Source organism: Aphis gossypii, chromosome X, assembly GCF_020184175.1.
Source record: "Aphis gossypii isolate Hap1 chromosome X, ASM2018417v2, whole genome shotgun sequence".
Classification (NCBI taxonomy): Eukaryota; Metazoa; Arthropoda; class Insecta; order Hemiptera; family Aphididae; genus Aphis; species Aphis gossypii.
Window position 1 is genome coordinate 26,371,011 of NC_065533.1, and position 21,516 is coordinate 26,392,526.

The 21,516-nt window shown below is 30.2% G+C and overlaps 1 protein-coding gene across 1 annotated transcript in view; it reads right to left on the reverse strand.

Moving 5' to 3' along the window:
- LOC114119029 (nephrin-like) overlaps positions 1-21,516 on the reverse strand; it is a 395,167-nt gene that overhangs the window by 40,189 nt on the left and 333,462 nt on the right. The window contains exons 6-7 of the mRNA XM_027980484.2: positions 14,213-14,364; positions 1,349-1,547 (exon numbers count right to left, since the gene is read on the reverse strand). Of these exons, the coding sequence (XP_027836285.2) occupies positions 1,349-1,547; positions 14,213-14,364 (351 nt within the window). The remainder of the gene's footprint in view (positions 1-1,348; positions 1,548-14,212; positions 14,365-21,516) is intronic.

The following is a 21,516-nucleotide window of genomic DNA, read 5'->3' on the forward strand; positions in this document are numbered from 1 at the left end:
CCGGAGATTTGTCTGTAAATCTTACTGTGTATTATTGATTTCTAAGTAATATCTTGAAAACAAATTTTGTAAAAAAGTCGTAGTATAAAACTATTTTTCATAAAAACTGAATATTTTAAATATTATATGTGAGTCGCAGGCAACTCTTGTAGTATTTAAGCAATAAATTATATTTTAGTATACTAAAAGTATTACCTATAGATCTCATATTTTTGTACCATTGAAACCAAATTTGAAATTTTAGTTAGTTTTTTGCAAATCTATTGCTATAATGTATTCAATCGAAATGTTAAGAAAAATGATGTTTCATTATTAGTGTAAGTCGTATATCGTGATAACATTTTAATATTTAATAAAAGATATATTTATTCTTGAAATAATATGTTGAATGTTCAGTAAATGAGAAATCTTATTGATGCAGTCAAGGTAATCATAGTTCAGAAAAAAATTTTGTTTGTCAGCTATTATTTTGCGCTGAAACGACTACATTTGAATCAGTATTGCATTTTTTTTTATGACCTTCGAAATGTAATACCAAAGAACCACCGTAACTTACATAATATAAAGAGAATTACGGCTTCAAAGGAGCAACTAGGTTATTCAAAATAAGGTCTGGTGTATGATAATTGGGTAGATGTAAAGCACCTGTAACCTTATAGTAGGCAACGTGAAAAAAATAGTTCACCAACCACTATGTAGGTACTATTATAATAGTACCCGCAATAAGTAAGGTTATATTGAAAATTCGTTTTCGACTTTGACGTGGATGAAAAACTAGTCAAATAAATTAATATTACTAGTATAACGAAGGTGTAATAATTTCACTTTGATCGAATAAATAATATATTGCTTCTGTGTGGAAGTTAATCAAATTTATTTCGTTATGCGGTACTTAAAAGTAGGTTAAACATACACTCAGAGGTACGAAATTTATTTTATACTTGTTTTTGATTACAAATAAATAATCAAATTGATAGTCAACCACGCTTAAACCAAACATTGACTATATTAAAGATGAAACGACGGCCACGTGTTTCAATCACTACGATGATAATATAATCAAAAGAAACAACGCTCGTGCATACAAAATTTTTATTATTTGAGTTCAAACGGTATTATGATAGAAATGAAGTTTAATAAATGTAGTAAATATATATTAACAGTTGCTAAAATGTCTGAAACGGTTAAAATACGCAATTATGTCAAAAAAGCGACACTTTAGTTCAGACGGTATTTTTATGGAATGTCCCGCAAGGCGCATGATCGACGATAATATTATAAGATACTAAAAATGTTAATTTTTTCACGTTTATGTCTATTAATAAAAAAACATTGACGAGTTACTCACGAAATATGTTTATTTTCCATCCTTCAGAAGAATCGACGTCGACCGATTGAGATTGGCGACCGTCGGGTTTTCCGTGTCTATTATTGTTGACACTATCCGGCTTGCCACTCTCTGCACGACAGCTCAGCGTGTTGTCCGAGTCTTTGATCGCCGGAGTAAACGTCAGCACACTTGTGGTTATGTTGCCATCCGAACTCGTCTGTTGAACAAAAACGACATTGCATTTATAAATAACTTTATTTCTAAATAAGGTACAATCCTATGGAAATATGTCGTGGGTGTGGAACGTCAACTCGGTCAAATGCATTTATTTATACTCTTATTGTGACTTTGACTCGTGTAATGTGAAAAAAAGAGCATCGTATGAAATAACAACCAGTCGTTGATGGTTCTGTAAGTGGTCTATTTCAATATTCAGACGTCTTATCTCGAGTGGGTCTTGTTTGCAAACGTAAAATACAACTAGGATTTCCTTTTCACATAATATACTCGCATAAACGATCTCATTTGACCTCGGAAATAGTGTTAACGGGAGTTGTTTATTATTTAATCGTCTATCGTTCTGCATCTACTTTGATTATTTCTATAAATCCTATGTCTTCCCACTCTCCCTCTTTCTATTTCCTTTATAATACTTAATACTTTTTAACACCATACACCGACTTTTATTAATCATTAATATTTACGTAAATATAAGTAAACTATAGTTTTTATTAGAAAATAATTCACACAATTAAAAACGTAGGATTTTAAACTTATTATTATACACATATTACATATTATAATTGAAGTATATTCTATCTCAATTTTATACAACTTTATTGTTTTATAATATTCAGAATAAAAAATATTATTAGTAGAATAAAAGAGTTTTATTAAAAAATAAATTAGAAAAAAAATTATATCATCAAAAGAAAAATTATTTTAATATTATATTCATGAAATAAATGTCTGGAAGTTGTTTTTTTTTGTATGTGTACAATGTACATCATATAATAAGAAAGAATAAGAAGGCCATCGTAACTTTTTTGACTTTATGTAATTATTACAAAAACCAAATATAAAAAATACAGGCTAAAGCGTAATATCCTGACAATAAATGTTTAGGCTGTAGACATCCCAACGGAAGACTGTATAGTATTCGTTTGCAAAATAAAAGACTTTAAACACACCACAAGTATATATATATATATATACATAGTGACAACATAATAGGTATAGTACATTTTCTCGGTAACTCTTCAACATGTCATCACTTGCCGCACACGTGTTACCAATTGGAATTAAAGGTTTCATTTATCTTCCCGCAGGTCTGTTTTCTTTGCGTAGAAAACTTTTCGTTTATGAAATAAAACATATTATATGAACATTTTTTTCTAAAAGTTTTCCAGATGGATGAGGTGAGTGTGAGTAAGGGGTGAAAGGTTTGTCATTAAATAGATATACATTAGCTACTTTGTGTACTTTAAGACGAGTCTACCGAACTATGACACACTCGGTTTGGTCACAAGATTTTTCATCATAACTTGTATTGGATTAAAAATACGATTTTCTTTCTTTTTATTGTAATACAGTTTCGTTTATGTCGGCATAAAATATTGCTTCCAACATTACATGCATGACATGACAAATATGCGTTCAGTAAAACCAATTGTGTGCTGTTGGCTATAATTAAAATATTGAACTATTATTAAACATAAAATGAAAATAAATGTAATGATATTTTCTTTACGTGTTCGTTAGTTTTTTACGATGTTTTACTATTTATATGCTAATTGTAAACAAATTTAAAATGCAATATTTTGCAAATCATAATTTGTTTGGAAATTAATAAATCATAAAAATGAACGTATAAACACAAATACAATTTTTACTTTTAAGTTTGATAGTATATTAATTCACTCTAACATACATTTAAGCTAAAACAAACAAAATTGGCTGCGAAGTACGAATATTGCTATGAGCAGATGTACTCTTAACAAAAAAACTTTTATGCGTGGGCAATATAACTTATAGTAAAGTTTTCATTTATCAATACACTATTCATAGATTGTGTAAAATATATACTGTAGTACTGTACTAGGATAATCAGTGTTTGGTAAGAAAAATAAAATATTATTTTCAGTTTTTTTTTTCAATTCAGATGAAGGTTTCGTAGAATGAAATATTTCAATGAATTATTTAATATTTTTAGTAAACGGGTAATAGTAACGAAGGGAGAAACGGATGTACATCGAGCAAAAAACATCTTCCGATCCTGTGGTCAGAAAACAAAAGTTGAAACGACAAAATTTAATTTATTCGTTTAAACATGTCGCTGCTTTGAATTTTATATGATAAAAAAATCTTTCTAACGACCGCAAAAGACCGTACTGTCAGCGTTTATATTTTGTTGGCCACGAGCCCGCCACAAATGCCGACTCTGATATAATATCTCGTTATGTAATCATATACCTCTGCAGCTAACCTTTTTTTTTTCAATTTTCGTTTAGTCTCAATAGTCATAAAGTTTACCGTTCTTAAACGAAATGTTAATGTTTTAAACGAGATTATTCGATTCACACACAAAATGTATACCATTTTACATTTGTAACAAAAATGTAAATTAAACGTATTCGTAAAAATATTTCATGAACTCGATACTGTGTGTAATAAATAATTATAATATTTAACTTCTATAATTTAAATAAAAGGTTTTTATGATTTTCTGTTTAATTTTTTTTTTATATGTATTCAACAATTTAATTGAATGCATTATGTGTGTATAATGTATACAAGAATGACTTCAAGGAAAATCTTTGTAGGTATTATAATACACAGTGAACAGAGTACAATTTTACAATTAAAGTTATTGTGACAACGCATTGTTTGAAAGTGTTAATAAATACATTTCACATCGACCAAAACAAAGTAATACCTTAAAAAAACAGCGTTTCTACATTAATGTAATTGTTCAGAATAATTTAATTGCATACTAATATAAACACACACACACACACACACACACACACACACACACATAATTATAATATTTTATATATAAGAACGGTTTAATATTCATATACCAATTATAATAAATTTTACTTCAACGAATAAATCAAGATGGTACTGAGTTGATGTATATTTTACAATATTATTGTATGGTTTTCATATTTTATAAACATTTTCAATTAACTCTATATTAAAATGTATAATATTTTATATTAATTAAATAATATATTATGGCTTATTATACATTGAATATAATATTACATAAAACGAACCTTCTGAACTTCAGAAAACGTGCAACTATAAATGTCAGGACGATGAAATGAATCATATTTGTATAAATAAACATTTTCCAAAGAAAATTCATTACTTGACCAATAGTTTCTGGTAGCATTCTACTGGGAAATTTAAATTAATTAGTTGCATAATGATATGAATATTATTTCATATCATGTATGTTATAATAATATAAAACATTTAGAGTCAAGAAAATGTATTAAAAATAATATTATATCACTGAAAAAAAACTTATGAAAATATTTATTGTATTTACACCAATTTTAGATTGATTTTTTACTATAAAACGAACCGCATATTGTCTCGCTATGGCACCATAACATAATCATGTATTTGGTCATAGGTATAATTTATATTATATTCGATTATTTTAAGTTATTTTCAAATAACTGACTTTTAAGTGTATAGTCCGACCAAAGGTTCAAATTATATTGTTCGTTATTACTTATTATATTGCATTACATTATAATTAAATAACGGAATACTATTAAAAACACCTACATTGTCTATATAAACCATCTCGATACAAGTGATGCCGCTCATTCTTATTTTAAGTATTAAAGATATTTTTGTTCAAATTAAAAAATGATTTATTTCTTGTCAATATTATATATATTTCTGCGTATATCATAATCCTCTCTAATATCCGTAACGTCTTTATGGGAAAATCACATGGAAATTATTTCTCGTTGTACGTTTTATAGATATTAGATGGTAAGAAATAATTATTTATATAAACGTATATAAGATCTTAATTATATCTAATCCCGAGAAACTTTCGTATTCACTTCCTATCAAAATATTACATATTAAACCTTAGTAACGAGCTAAAGATATTCAGCTAATTTTACTATTCAATTTAACGATGTACATTTGACATAATTGTATTGATAACCTATATATTTCAACATCATCTTACATACACGAAAACATTTTGCTATTAGGGCCATTTCAACTAATAATTCAATTATTATCTATTCCTATATTTTTAATTTATTACACAGTTGTGCATTTAAAATATTACTCTATTTTGACTACTCAAGAGGTGAGAAGAAAAAAAAACAACAGTATTTTAAATTTATTTTAAGTATAGATAGTGTTTTAACGCCCCGTCTAATAATTACACTTTTTGGCAAAACTTTTTTGTAGAAATGAGGTAATTTTAAAACAAATCATGTGGAATCGCTTTATGTTTTAAACTCGTGAAATTTTGCAGTGATGCGGATATGTCATAATATTATATTCGGAAGTTACCGGAGTGACGTTAGAAATCACATGCTCAATTGGGGTGGCTAATTGACCCACAACTTTAGCCCCATACATCAAAGTTACTGAAGCTGTATTATGAATGTTTAAGTAATTCACCAAAATCCTAAGCCAGAATTGTTTGCAAGCAAGTTGGAACCCATGAAATTAGGTATATATCTATATAGTTAACTAAATGTCATTTATTGCGTATATTATATTTTAATATATTTTATAATTTATTAGGCCCACGCTTTTCAGTGGATTCGAGACAATGGTGATTTGGCGATTCCATAAATCGTGATGTGTAATAGTTATATTTACGTGTAGAATTATGAGTTAATAATAATAATTTTTATTTTTATAAATTGTTTAATTTTGTCATTACTAGATGATTACTTTTGAATCAGAGAAACGGTCGCAAAGCATCGTATTTATTATTGTCCAAATTTTTTTTTTATTATTTGTATGTGCACTGATAGCATAACTAGAGTTATATAGCAACTGAAAATAACAATATTACAAGATGCACGACAGTGCACGATTTCGACTACTTTTTTGTTTAAATCATCGCTCTCAAAGTATAATTTAAACATATAAGTCAGTCAGTCAGCGATGACTGATAAACAATTTTCAATTTTTATACATTCATAATATACCTATTATGAAGTCTGAGCGTCGACCAATTCTAAAAACGTAAATATGTTCACCGATATTTACCAGTAGACACGTCATAACCTACAGCTTGGAATTATCTAGTCAAATTTTCCGTTTTCGCACAAGCTCTTACTTTTAAAAAGCCAAGACTTTATGAGCTTTTTATCCTGTATCCAGGCACAGTCGTAGCGAACCGACAGCGCATGTTATACAGTGCCACAAAACGATTGACCGAAAAACCGGACTCAAACCGCGACCTCTACCGGTACCGATCATTTTAACGGACATCTAGACATTTCGTGTATAATTCGGATACCCGAGGCGTTGGAATACTATATTACGTGTATTGATAAGTCGGTGTTATCGGATTAAAGTTATCGGTGTCTCAGGACCCCGGACGTATGACGTACACGCCGAGCCCCGGGGTTTTCGGTAGCTGCGGCGGCTACCGGGACTTGAGGTCGAGTCGTCGTCAGGAACCCTCATCTCCGCCGCCTATATAGTCGGTATTCGTCGGCCCGAAACCTTTAGTCTGTCCCGCGGCGGTTTGCAGATACTAATATAACAATATTATGGTCTCTCTCCTTGTCTATGGCTGGTGCGACGTGAGGCGAGCGGTCACGTACAATGCCGCGTGTGCACACTATATAATATAACTATATAATAATATAATATTATTATATACACTGGCGTTTTCGTGATCCAACTCATTGATGTCTGGGTTTTACTAATTTTTTTTTCTGTTTTGTTATTTTTAAAGCTAATTGGCTACTACGCTAGTACTTTAGTAGTATATAGATATAAACGATCAAAGGACGACGAGGTAACGAAAATAACAACCGCCGGTACCGCGTAACTCGCAGAAAAGGTTCAAGCACGCAGTGTGTATTATATAAGTGAAAACCAAAGGCAGTTAAAAGTAGTTGTACCTGCATAGCAGCGAAAACAATAGTATTTACTGACAAAACTAATTTCTTGAAAATCGAGTGCTGCAAACAAATCGAGTGATTTATAATAATATGTTAGTACGGTTTTCGACGTGGACCATTTTGGTGTGCGACAAACGCTATATTACTCTACGTATAGACTATAGGTAAGTATATAATGGTTTCCGGTATTAAAAACGTACAGTCATAGGTTGTCTAATAATAGCGATAAACTATACTATACAAATATCAACAATTATAGCCATATTTCGAAATAAAATACACGATTTTAAGTGTGTATAAATACGAATTAATTTGTATATTATATAACCTACCTATAAACTTTGCAGCATTTAAATTAAAAGTTCGTTAAAAAAATATTATTTCTGATTTTTTTTTTGCTCTTCGAAATCGATCGTTGAAAATAATGAATAACGGTTTAACGTTCAATAAATTAATATCCCTCGATTTTGATAACAAAATCATGACTCGTTTAACACGACGATGGCGAAAAAAGAAACTAATATTACCTATCCTTGTGTTCAAGGACAATATTTCTAGTACTATTTTAGTGTTTCCGAGGATAAATAATATATATAACTGGTCCATTTTTAGTGTCACTACCCCAGTACCCCAGCTCACCGGTCGTTTATGTATGTGGATCATGATACAATTTAAAATTTTGCAATTTAGCGGCATCATCAAAACGTTGTAGTGTTATGTTATACCTATATGCGTTTGGATATTTTCTCGTATATACGTAGTAATATCGTTTGATGATTTTTTTTTCATTTTTATGTTCTTGTTATGAAGAAAATACACATTTCCGTGCAACATGATCCACATCGCGGGTCAAGGTAAATGCAAAATTTTTCGTACTTGTTCGTAGAATATAATACCGTTAGAGTTTACAAATAATGCGGAATACAAGTGTGTCTGTGTGTTATAAGTATTGCATCTCTTTGTTATACGCACACTGTAAGTTGGCGTTGTGTGACATTCGTAATCTCAGACGATATTAAAATAAATTATGCTTACGCGTTTCGTTGTGCTCGTTTTATATTACACACAAATATAATATTTTAGTATTTACATAAAATAATAATCGCGTAAAAAACATTCTACGTGCGTCATTATAATGATAATAATAATAATAACAATATGACATATTATTACATATCAATAATTATTTTCATAACATTATCCGCAGTACAGGCGTAACAAAGACCACGACCGCGGTGATCGAACCACACTGCAGTTAGGTCTTAGGTATACGAATATATTAATGTACCTACTAAACTTTGGCGTATTCATCGCGCCACCGTGCTGCTTGGCAAATATATCGATCGATCGATAGCTACCAATAATAACTATTACGATGAAAATTTTGGAAATAGTTTAACAGAACTTTGCCGCGGTCATAGTATTAGCGTACAATATTATTATTATGATATTAAAACGCCGGGCGTGCGATATTATTAGCGTCGGTCGATGGTCCCGCGGCACCGATCGTTTTGAACACATTACGCCCTCATTTCACATTTGTCGTACGGACAAGATATCGCGACCGTAATAATTATTATACACAATATCATAATAACGGAGGCGCACTGTGTGCAGTCGACACACAATGGTACAACGTCGGTGGTATATGGTGTACGGTCATGTATGACTTGCCCGTGCGTGTGTTCATCTGAGTGAAAAATATTATACTCGCAATAGTTTTTATCTTGCCTCGGCGTTAGTGCCGGTCGGGAGGAGGGTATTTACAGACTTAATAATAATAACAATACGTGCTGACCGTACACGACCGTTTCCGTCCGTTTTCTCTCCTATGATTCTCACGCTCAGACGATTTCGAATTCATTCCGTTAATCACCGTCCCTGGGGGAAATCTAATAACAGACGTTAGCTGCACGGCAGGCGGCTGGCGGACGCACGGAAACGTCGAGCAACAAAAAGGCCCAGACGAACGTCGGTGCGTGCATTTTGTGTACCGAGGAAGGGATGGCTGGCTGCCGGTAGATGTATAGTATGGTGGAAATCGGAAGGAAAAACGTGAAAATAGTGTTGGACGACATCCAGAGACGGCACTCGCCCTCCGCACGTCGTATAATATTATATACGTGGATACCCTTCTGGCTTGTGCGAGAGAACAATATTTCGTAGCCGAACGGATGAATAATAATAGTATAAAGTAAAAAAACCGAAGGGGTTAATGTACGTGCACACTACGTAATTTTTTTAAAAAAAAAAAAAAACCATGTTTCTTCTCGAGCGAAAATTATAGGATATGTAAATTTCAACCGACACAATTTACAAATGTAATTTCAACGCAGTTTTAACAACACACATTCTTCAAAAAGTGGACGTCTAAATTTAATTTTCAAAACGTTTTTATCCCGTTCCGTGTTCTTTTCATAACATCATTTTTCCCCGTGCGTTTTCTAGACTGTGAATAACCAAGCTCTTTATGTATTTATACAAACGGAAGAAATAAAACCGTGGCTAAATGGAAAGTGTTATTATTAACCACTTTCAAATACGATTTAAAATAAAAAATTATAATAATATTACTGTATAATATATTATAGGTACGATTGAAGCACATTATCGACGTAATAAACTTAAAAATTCAATTCATAATTTATTCACTTTTTTCAATATTGAATTCAGCGGGGAATCGTAAACGCTACTGCCTATCCAATAATATGTACCTTTTTCGTGAAATGATTTTGGGTACTCGAAAACTTTAATAAACCCTCTTTATAGATTTAAGATGAAATAAAAATGATACCTTACATAAATCATTATTTATAAAATAATTTTTACCGAAAAATTGATTGAAAGGTTTTTTTCCAAATATTAGTTTTGACAATTATTTATGATTGAGTATCTTGAATTTATCTAAATATTTTATAAAATAATATTAGCTGCTTTATACTATATTCGTTTAAGAGCTCTAATAGTATTCAAACAAAATAAGCCGATGATAGACGATAATAAATATATTGAAACTGCGTTTAATAAAATAGTTATTTGATATTTAGAGCAGAGCATTATTATGCGACTGTTTTAATTATGTTTCCATATATATTATGATCAATTATATAACCAGCTACCCTGCAGTGTTTCGCGTTAACAGTTTTGAGCAAATTATTTTCAGGGTATAGTTTCATAAAAATCTATTTTAATTTAGTGACGATTGTATTATTGTAAATTTTAATTTTTATGAAGCAACAATTGATGATGAACCGTAATTACTTTTATTATAAATTGTCGAAAAAACACCATTGATACCTGGAAAATTTGAAATACATAAATTATAACGCATTATATTTTATTGCTTAATTTATCGCTATAATATTCAGTTAATTATATTTTGTATTCAATTATTTGGAACGGTTGTATGACGTATGATTTTACACGTTTAATACGGGTGTGATATTTAAATAAAGTATTTAATTTCGATGTTTTTAAGCGTGATAGCATTGACTATCTGTTCTGTATATTTATATACATTGTTCTATAGTAGTTGAAGATCATACGCTCATTAATTGTCTCGATTACGTTTAACTTCAGAAACCGGAACTCATTACGCATAGGGAATCAACAATACAATATTGTCAATGTTCGGAAAATTTGCTACGTACATTCTGCATTGACATTAATCAATACATTAATAAAACGTATTTATTGACACGATACCATCGTATACATAATAATGTAATATATTATTAATGAGTCGACTATTCAACGGGGGTTAGTGTACTTTTACAAATTCCTAAAGCTCCTTCAGCAATACTAAAATAATATATATTATTTTATTATAGCCATACAGCATCAAGACGAGGGATAATATATAACATCAAGGGGCGGTACGAGGAGGCTTTCGAAGCCGGACAGCCAGAAGATTTAACGTAATTTACGTTGTGATCGGATGTATAGAAAGAAAAAAAACAAAAGAAAATATATATGTATATGTGTTTCGGGTTTACTGTGCTGAGGATAACTATACTGTTAACGATGGTTTTGGGCGAGTTCAATCGAAACTCTAAGGAGAAAGTTTTCAACGTTATGTTATGACCGCGCGTGCTCTGAAAACAACGTAAAAACATTGTGTTTAGCGCAGGAGCGTTTTAGTTTTATTTCTTACTTGCAAATGTTTCTATAGTAATAATCAATTAAATAATTATAACACATATGATGATACTTAACCATACGTAATATAACAAAGATGTAAGAAATAGAATACACTTAAATATAATATAATTTTTCCACAATTATTATCATCACTTGCTTATTTTAATTATTGTATGTCTTGTTTTATGTAACTTTAATCAGATGCTAAAAAAAAACTTATTGTACAAAGGATGATAATTTAACTTTGTTCTCTCCTTATAAAGAATTCATTCAAATTCTGATTTTTACATTTTTTAATATGCTTAAAGACTTTTTTTGAATTCTTTGAAGTTTTTACTGTCAAATTTAAGTAGTTTGAAAAAAATAAACAAAATTAATCTTTAATAGTTTAAATTTACTAACTAATATTCTGAAGGTTTTCATAGAATCAAATTTAATATATTATGTGGTTCAAATAACTTTTAACATCGCTTTAGTTTAAAATTTAACGTTTAAAATTAAGAATAAAAATTGGTTTCTATGGTCAATCGTATGAATGTGAACCTACCCATATTTATGACAACATTTACGTTAAACTTTGAAGATTTTTCTTTCATCGTTGGAACGGATCATTATTCTAAAGCTAATAAAATAGAAATATTCGTCTACCATCCATAGAGTGTATATGCACATTAGTATTAATTGAAAAGATTGATTGAAACCTTAAACGTTACTCCAAAAAACAAACTGCATTGTGGCTATTGTAAAGTTTGCATCGTATATCACTCAAATAAAATACCAAGAAAATTAGATCAATGATTTAATGGTATGAAAACCAGTGTATTTTAAAAGGGCTAATTCTGTTGAATTCTCTTCGCGAAAATACATTATTGAACTGAAAATTGAACATTTAAAATGAATAACTTAAGTGATGTATAATATGATTTTCAAACACAAAATAAATTATCGTTTAATGAGTTTCAATTTCAGAGTATACTGGTTCATATAATACATTTTTAATGAAAAATTGCATTGAATCACGAGATAATTAAAAAATACTATATTACGAATACTAAGCGTAATAAAATTTTAACTTAATTTTAAGGTTAGCATAGTTTGTATAGCCAATTTGAAATCAATTGTTTTCTATATTATGTTCCAACATAGCAATATTATTGTTTAACTCTTTGGGTCCAAGTTGTCTTTGTAAGATTGATAAATTGATAAAATTCAGATACAAAAATTAAATTAAAAATTTGAATAACACCAAAAGAAACTAATCTAATAACATAAACAAATAGATGATTTAAATTCAAACTCAAATAATTATCCTATGCGTTCGTTTATTAAACATATTAAAATACTTCACCATTTCACTTTAATTGTATTTAGCTGACTAAAGTAGAAAAACATTTTTAGGACAATTACAATTGTATTTTAACTTTCAACAATATATAGTCATTAAATTGAACCTAATAATAAACAAAATGACTACATTTTTAGTTCTAAAATATTTAAATAACAAAAGAAATTTGTTGGCATATATAATTATTACACAACATTAGGATGTGGAAATTGATACAAGTTAAAAATTATATATTATTTAAATTGCAAAATGAAAAATAAAACTATGTTTAAATAATATAATATTTATTTGACTGCTTGAACTTATGAATAAACGCGGTAAATAGGTATGAGAGTAAAAAACAAAGTACCTTAATCGCCCGGCTCGATAAATGTGTAGACAGCAGATATTTAGGAAAAGGGGTGTTTGAAGTAGCACCTCGTTAGTGGGGATTTGTTCAATCCTCTGTCCTAATCCGAGGTCATCATATTACTAAAACAACACCATTTGCTAGGTGAAAAATGAACGAAGGAAAAAAATATAAACTTGTTATGACGTCTCAACTGATTTTTTTCTCACTATTTGTATTATATTAAAAAGTATGGTGTATAGCATTAGCATTATGCATCATATATAATTCTCAAAAATGTCTAGAATAAAATAATTGTGTATAAAAATATTTATCTAGCACAACTGAAATCCTCATTAAAATATCTGTCAAAAATAAAGTTTATAAACTATTTGCGATGACACTTGGTTGACTAACAATTAAATACAAATACACAGATATTTCAATATTAAAAAAAAAAAAAATAATAATAATAATAATAGTAATAAAAATAAATGTGTATTATGTTGTCAGAATATTTTACGTCTTGATCATTTGTGATCCATGCATAAAAATAAATCTTAAGTTTTTCCGTAGTTAAAAAAAAATCCAATGGTTACGATCTAATTTTGATGTTAAATCCACTTTACAAATTCTAAAAGTTTTTCTTATATTTTATACAGCCATTTCGTATATTAGAAAAACTTCTTAGATGTTTTTCTTAAACTCTGAATCATTTATTATAGGTACGGTTATTTATCACAAAATGAACATAATTTAAAAAAAGAGAAACTATTTAATCTTACTCTTTTTGAAAAACAAAGTTAATTGTCGGTGAATGGATCAGAATAATTATTTATGCATATTATTTATATTTGTAGTATGGTAGTTTGTGCGTACCTAATTTTATGGTTACTTAAGTCCTATTACTAAAATATTGGTATGGGATAACTTACTATTTGCTTGGCATCTGCCAGTTGGGTGGCATCTTTCCACCAAGTGATGATTGGAGGCGGTTTGGCACCTGTAACCCGGCAACTTATATTGACAGGTGTATCTGCAGATAGTGGTCGATTTTCTCCGACCAATTTAATCGATAATGGCCGAACTGCAATAAAAAACAAAATTCAACATTTATTTAAAAAGTCTTAAATTGAAAATTTTCATTTAAATTAAAATATCAGTTGGTACTTATAATCATGAATGCTCATAAATTGTATTCAAACATTTTTGGATGGAAAAAATTAAAATTACGCCATTCTTAAGATTTGCGAAAAATGGATTGTACCTTTGAACGTTTGTGTTGATTTCACTTAAAAACAGTTGTGTGACAGAGTTAGATGACAAGAAATAAGAACAAACGATGAAGTATTTTATTTTTTATTATTGTTAAAGAAATCCTTAGCGTTTGTATTTAATATAGAAAACGAAATTTTTAACATTATTTTGAATCCATAATTAAATATAATATATATTTATATGTAATCATACCAATTTGGCTACATGTCAATAATGCAATTTCTATAAATTTAAAAATGATTTTTCTTTGTCTCGGGTATATGCAATTTAACTCAAAGACTAAATTTGATGAAATTCAAATACGAGTATGAATATTAAATTATTATTAAACTATGGTTAGGTGTTGAGGGTTTCAATTGTCCAAATACAACACAGTTACTTTAATTTTTTAAAAACTATTTTTAATTGCCCGTAACAGGATCTGGACAAATTGTATTATACACAGCTGAAATACATAGCAAATATTATGTACTTGTACAATAATTATACATTTTATTCGAGACTTAGGTCGTAGTTTTTGAAAACCACCCTCAACTGTTTCGGCGTATGCGTTGATGGATTTGTCAGTAAAATAAATAAATCTATACGCGTGTTATACCGCAACGGCATTCACGCAATCGGAATAACCGTAAAAGACGACAATAACGCGAAATTATAGTTCATGAGCAACGACATCGATAAACGCAACATTTATATGTATATATCACTATAAAGATTATACCGTTGCGCTTTCCGTTATCATTCCGATCCATTTTTTTTCCTATTCAAAGAAACGGTCCGAGGCAGGGCACAACGGGCTGTGCAACCACAGCAAAATAATATAAAAATCAATTCAGCGAAAATATTCAGTCGGCGTTCGTATGAATGACGTTAAATTAACCAAATGCGCTAAATCGCGATGGAATTTCCACCCTAAACTAAACCGCGTGAACCCATAAAATATACATACAAGCATAAACTACACTCGGGACGCACTCTGCACGAGCGCTGACGTAACCATAAAAGTTTACATCACACCACCCGTCCATTCCGCAACCACGGAGCGTTCGGCGAGAGTTCCTTCTCCGTTCGCGGTAAGTCCGGTTAAACGTTGATCGTATTATCGATACAATTCGAAAATATTGTGCACACCTACAAGACGATATTTTATTTATTGAAATTAAACGGATTGATTCTGAAGGAGGAGGGGTCCATTTAAAAAACTACTAAACTTTTTACTGACGTTTTGGAACAGGTTTTCATTGTCATTTGCGAGACATTACCGATTTCATTGCGTTATTTTGTAATGGGTAAACCGGAAAAATTAAAAATTATAATACATATTACTCGTGTAATAAAATATACCTAAATTTGTATGTATATATGGTACGAAATTTTCGATTAACTTAAATATACCGTCTATTTATACTATATGACTTTACTGTTTTACGGCATTGCAGAAATAATGTGATATTACATAATGAGTTATAAGTTGATGGAACATGATATTATACCGTTGAATCCAAATTTAACACACTCATAATAGTGACAAATTCAACATCTTATGTACAGTAGAGCCGGTGCCCATTCGCATATTTATTTTTATATTGTAATAAACGTATTATTTATATTATTAAATACACTTTTTATATACACTTACTTCAACTGGACTATAATAATAAATTAGGGATATAATTTTTATAAAGGTCAAAAAAAAAAAAATAATACATAAAAATGCAAAAATTAAAGAAATTAGTCTATATTATATAATACTTTATTTTTAAATATTATATTATTATTGTTGTTAATTTTCACATAAAAGACGACAAAATATGACAAATTCCTCCATTTAACGTTTTACACGCGTAATAAGACTTATTCGTTTTATATTGTAAATCATAACATATATATATTATATATGTAGTATAAAGTACATTGTACATCCACAACCCACATACATATATATAATATACTCTTTAAAATATATGAACGCGAACATATCATTGTGGTCGAGCAATAAATCTTTGAGAGTCGTAAAAAAAGTTTTTCACTATCGGACGGAAAAAAATTGTTTCAAATCACTTAAGTGCTCGGAAAACGTATCGTAACTTACTATGATTTAACGTCCAAACGCAGGATTATAATATCCATGATAGGTATTATTAACTCCTAAAAATATTGGCCTCCGAGTAAATAAAAATTCCCGGACTTTAAAGGATCCCGACTGTCCGTAAAATAATATGTGGCATATAATAAATAAGAATTTCATCCTTCTGTTTACAGGAAGGTATACGAATAAGTAGGCACCATGTATATATCGATCGAATTTAACTGATTGAGTGGTTAGATATATTTGAACGGACAAATTACTGTTATTATGGTGGGATTTTCTAAATCACTCGACATTATCATTTATCGCATGGTACAATAATATAGGATAGCTGAAATACACTATATATTATAATAAAGTAATATACGGTACTGCAGCTTGGCGGTTGGGAAAAAAATATAAATTGAAAAATTTACATTTTGTGTCGAATTGTTAAAGTCGATTATATTAAAATGACCGATAAATTATCGTCGGCAAGTAAACTTATAAGCATTCAAAATTCCGAATATATTATAACGACGAGATTTTTTTTCCTTTATTTCGGACGTCAAAAAATGATTTTCATTTTTATACAGATCTCACAAAAAAAAAACATTTCGAAATTATAATGAAAACCAAACAGTGATTTATATTTCACGCACTTCGCATTATACTGCAATAGACCGAATTAAAAAATATTAATTTCCGGTCGCATTATTATTAGCCGAGGGCAGTACCGCGTCGCGCCGTCCTAAAACGAACTACGGCCGAGGGACTATAAATAAAAACAGAAATTTCACCGCGGGGCTGAAATGAGCAGCTTATATATATATATATATATTATATACAGGGTAATTGAATATACTTCCGTTTCATTTTTCTCCATTGCTATCTTCCGTGACCATCGTCCCCTCCTCGTCACCTCCGCCCGATAAGTTTATTCGTTCGTCCCACCGAGTTTTTAATCGGCCTGCGCTTTAAACACGTAATACCTCATTAAAGATATAGTATTTATTTTTTTCTATTATCTTTCGTATTTATCTCCAGCGCTGCCGCCTCAGTGTACTTACACCCACACACACACACACACACACACATATATATATAAGAAGAAGAAATCATTCTCGAAGCGACCTGCACATAACTAATAGCCTTTCAAAAGTGAAAAACTTTTCGCGCTTACCTTTAAGGGAAGGTAAACTTTTATAGTTTGTCTGCCGACTCCTCGATTCTCCTCGTTCCTTGAACCCTATCCCAACCAGCCAGACCGGCGTTATCTACTTACTCTACTCAACAAACCATCATCGTATTGCACTGCTTCTGACATCAAACATCCCACACGTCTATAGAGTATGTATAGACATACTGTGATGTTATTATTGTTTTTATCTCGCCTCGGTTCCTAGGCATGGTTTTTACGTATAAAACGCAACGCGACCATGGATAACGAATTAATCTAATCCTTTGAGAGGCTCGGAAAATCGAGTTTTTTTCTCGGAACAAATTTAAATAATATCATCTTAATTATTTACGTTCAAACCATAGCGAAACAATTTAATATTAAAAGAAGTGATAATATTTGTGCTTTTATTGAGAGAAAAGGAATGAAATACTTTTCCAAGAAAGCTTGACAGAAAAAAAACATACTTATATTATAATGTTTAATACAATGGAATTATTTAAGCGCAGCGTCTGACATAATACATACGGTGTATAAAAAATGTACTATTTATAAGTAGATAGTTATAATACAATAAACAACAACTGTGTAATTAAATATAATTGAACTCAATATGCTTGTTAAGCAAAACCACTATAATAATAAGGTATTAATGATAATTACAAAATTTTTAAACCATTCAAATAAACGTAGCATGAAAATTTCACTAAAGGTATTCATTTATGCGTGAACCTTATTCAACCTAATTAAATTTTCAGATAAATCATTACTTATGAATAAGATAAAAAGTAATTATTATGAATCGCAAATATATTATGTTTGAAAATCAACATTTCATATCAACTAAGCATTGGTTTCAATGTACCGTTTATAAGTCCATATAACTATATTTGAATTGAAAGTATTTTATTTTATAGAAGGGGAGAACAATTACAATTATGTTCAAAGACCGTAAAATCTAAATAACCCTTTGAAAATATTTACATACATATTATAATAGAGTTTATAGAATACTACTGAGCATCAGTCAATTTTTAAGATACACATAAATACGAATAAAAATATTTGAAAATATCAAATAAAAATTTATTTTCAATACAACGTTTTTCGAAAGTTAACTACTAAGATGCAAAGTTTTGATGATCGTGCAATAGGAATCATTTCGTACCTGTGTAATATATTGCAAATGTTGATTTAAAAACTTTTATTTTTATTTTTTTTTCAAACACGTATAACACAAGTTTTATTAAGTATTATTTCAATACAACGATTGTCATTATCAGTTATTTGTATTAAATTTTAATTAACAGACACAATAAAAGAAAACATTCCTATATAAATAACAATAATAACGAAAAGATATAGGTAGTTTAACCAAAAATATTCAGATAGAAAATACCGTCACAATTACGTTGTTGTGAATAATAATGAAATTGCGTTAACAGAAACTGGAAATGGTAGTTCGCCTAATAAATATCTTATAATGTGTTGAAAACAATTAAAAATAAACATTTAAAATCTTCTAATTAAAGTTTGCGTGAAAAATAAAAAAAAATTCTCTACATTTTTTCAAAGATAAAAAAATACATTAAGAGTCGAGACGTACAAATATTTTTTATATACTATCATACTCAATTATGAAGGTTTTACAAAAACCGGATGCATATCTATACACCGTTATATTAATATTATGCATACACTTTTCTAGATTTCCTGAGCAACTCGTAAACTTAGTAGAAAAAATTTAATTTATAGAGTTAAACCCTAAACGAGACATCACGCTCTAGTGCCGACACTGCTAATAGATGCTCGTTGTCGACTGGGTATAAATTATTTTGGCACTGTCGTCAAATAATAAAAAAAACAACTAATAAAACAAACTCTCCGGAACGATCTTGTTGTTCTATATTACTACCAACTGAAAATTCCAAACACAAAATTACATATTTTATCAACCGACATAACATCATCATGTTTAATTCTAATTTCTATCATGGCGGATTATATTGTACACAATTTCGTAGCATGAATAACAAGCATAAACGTGAATAATAATAATAACCGAGTAAAATACTATAGTAATTTAACCACTTTCAATAGAATAAAAAAATCACTTGCTCAAAGTTTATTCATGAGCATCATGCTATTATTATGAGCTACTTTCTAAGTATAAATATTATTATACTGGTAAAAATGCATATGTTTGCGTAGACTTTAATAGTATTTCATATGATATTTTCTTTTTTGGGGTACGTAATTAAAAAAAAAAGAAAAAAGCGAGACGCTATATGAATAATTATCGTCTACAGCACTTGATCGAAATAAATATATAACTCATTGGATCACATTGCACGTGAAAGCGGAAAAATTTACAATCTACCTACTTCAATATTTATAAACGAAAATATTATACACTAGGTACGAATAAGTACAAGTGACTGATACGGTAACTGAGAACCGATACATAAAGTCGGTTTGGTCGGGTGGGCGGGCAAGGAGATAATAGTAATCGCGACTACTCCTTCCGTAGGGGGAAACACGTATTTCGGAAGACCATAGACCGAGAGGACGGCGTCAGACGGACTTTGTTGCTCGTCTACGCCGGCTAGCAGCAGCAGCAGCAGCAGTCGCTGGTTTTCCACCGTGAAACTTGCGCTCCCCACCGCCGCTCCCGCGCGATCAATTAAACCGAAATCGCTTTATTGTTGTTGCGTTATATATACGATATTATAAAAGGGGTAATCCGGAACGCAATTAAATTTTATACGTGACTTTTTCCCGAAACCGGGTGGTAACCATTCAGCCGTCACCACCGCCGACCACCGTTACCGCGCTACCGCTGCAACTTCAGGGTGGAACGGTGGGAGGTGTATTCGTTCGGCACTGCTGGTATAGCGGGTCGGACGGCGGGTGACATGCGGCGTGTTTTTATCGACCGATTTACGATAGACGAATCGTTGTAAACACACAACAGAGAGAGCCAATAAAAAATCAATTGTTGTCTCCGGACGGGAATGGATGGATGATATATATATATACATATATATTCGAAAAGCACGGCGAGAAAGAAAGGCAGAAAAAGAGAGAGTGTGATACGTTAAAAATAAATTTTCAGCTATTATTGGGGTTTGAAAATGAAAAAAAACCCGATTAATTTGTAAGAACCGATTAATCTGTACCGATCTGAACAACCGCTGTTTAAAACAAAACGAAAAAAGAAAAGGGTATAAAAATATAAGAGCGTACGTAAATGTCAGAGCATTGGGTTACTTTCTATAATTACTTCAGTGAGAAAATTTTCAAAACACATGACAAAAAATTAAAATAAAGTTGATTGGAAAAATTCAATGAGACTGAAATATTCATTAATCGATTAAAAAACAGTAAAATCTAAAAATTTAAATGTTGAGTACTAAATGATATTTGGCATTGAGATGTGATGTTTTAAGTTGGTGAATAGGTACGTGTATTTATGTAGGTATACGCCTAATATAATTTATTAGATTATGATTATAGTAAAACTTTTTCTATTTTGATTTCACCGTTTACAAATGTGATTTGTCGGCATTTATCTTTTTTTAGTAATGAAATGGTCCTTCTTTGGGTTAATCAGAACTTGTAGTATGTGGCTTAGTCGTGGAGCTAAAACCAATTATTAGTTCGTGTTTTTATTGTGCTATTATGTATAAACTAAAACATTTAAATATTTCGTT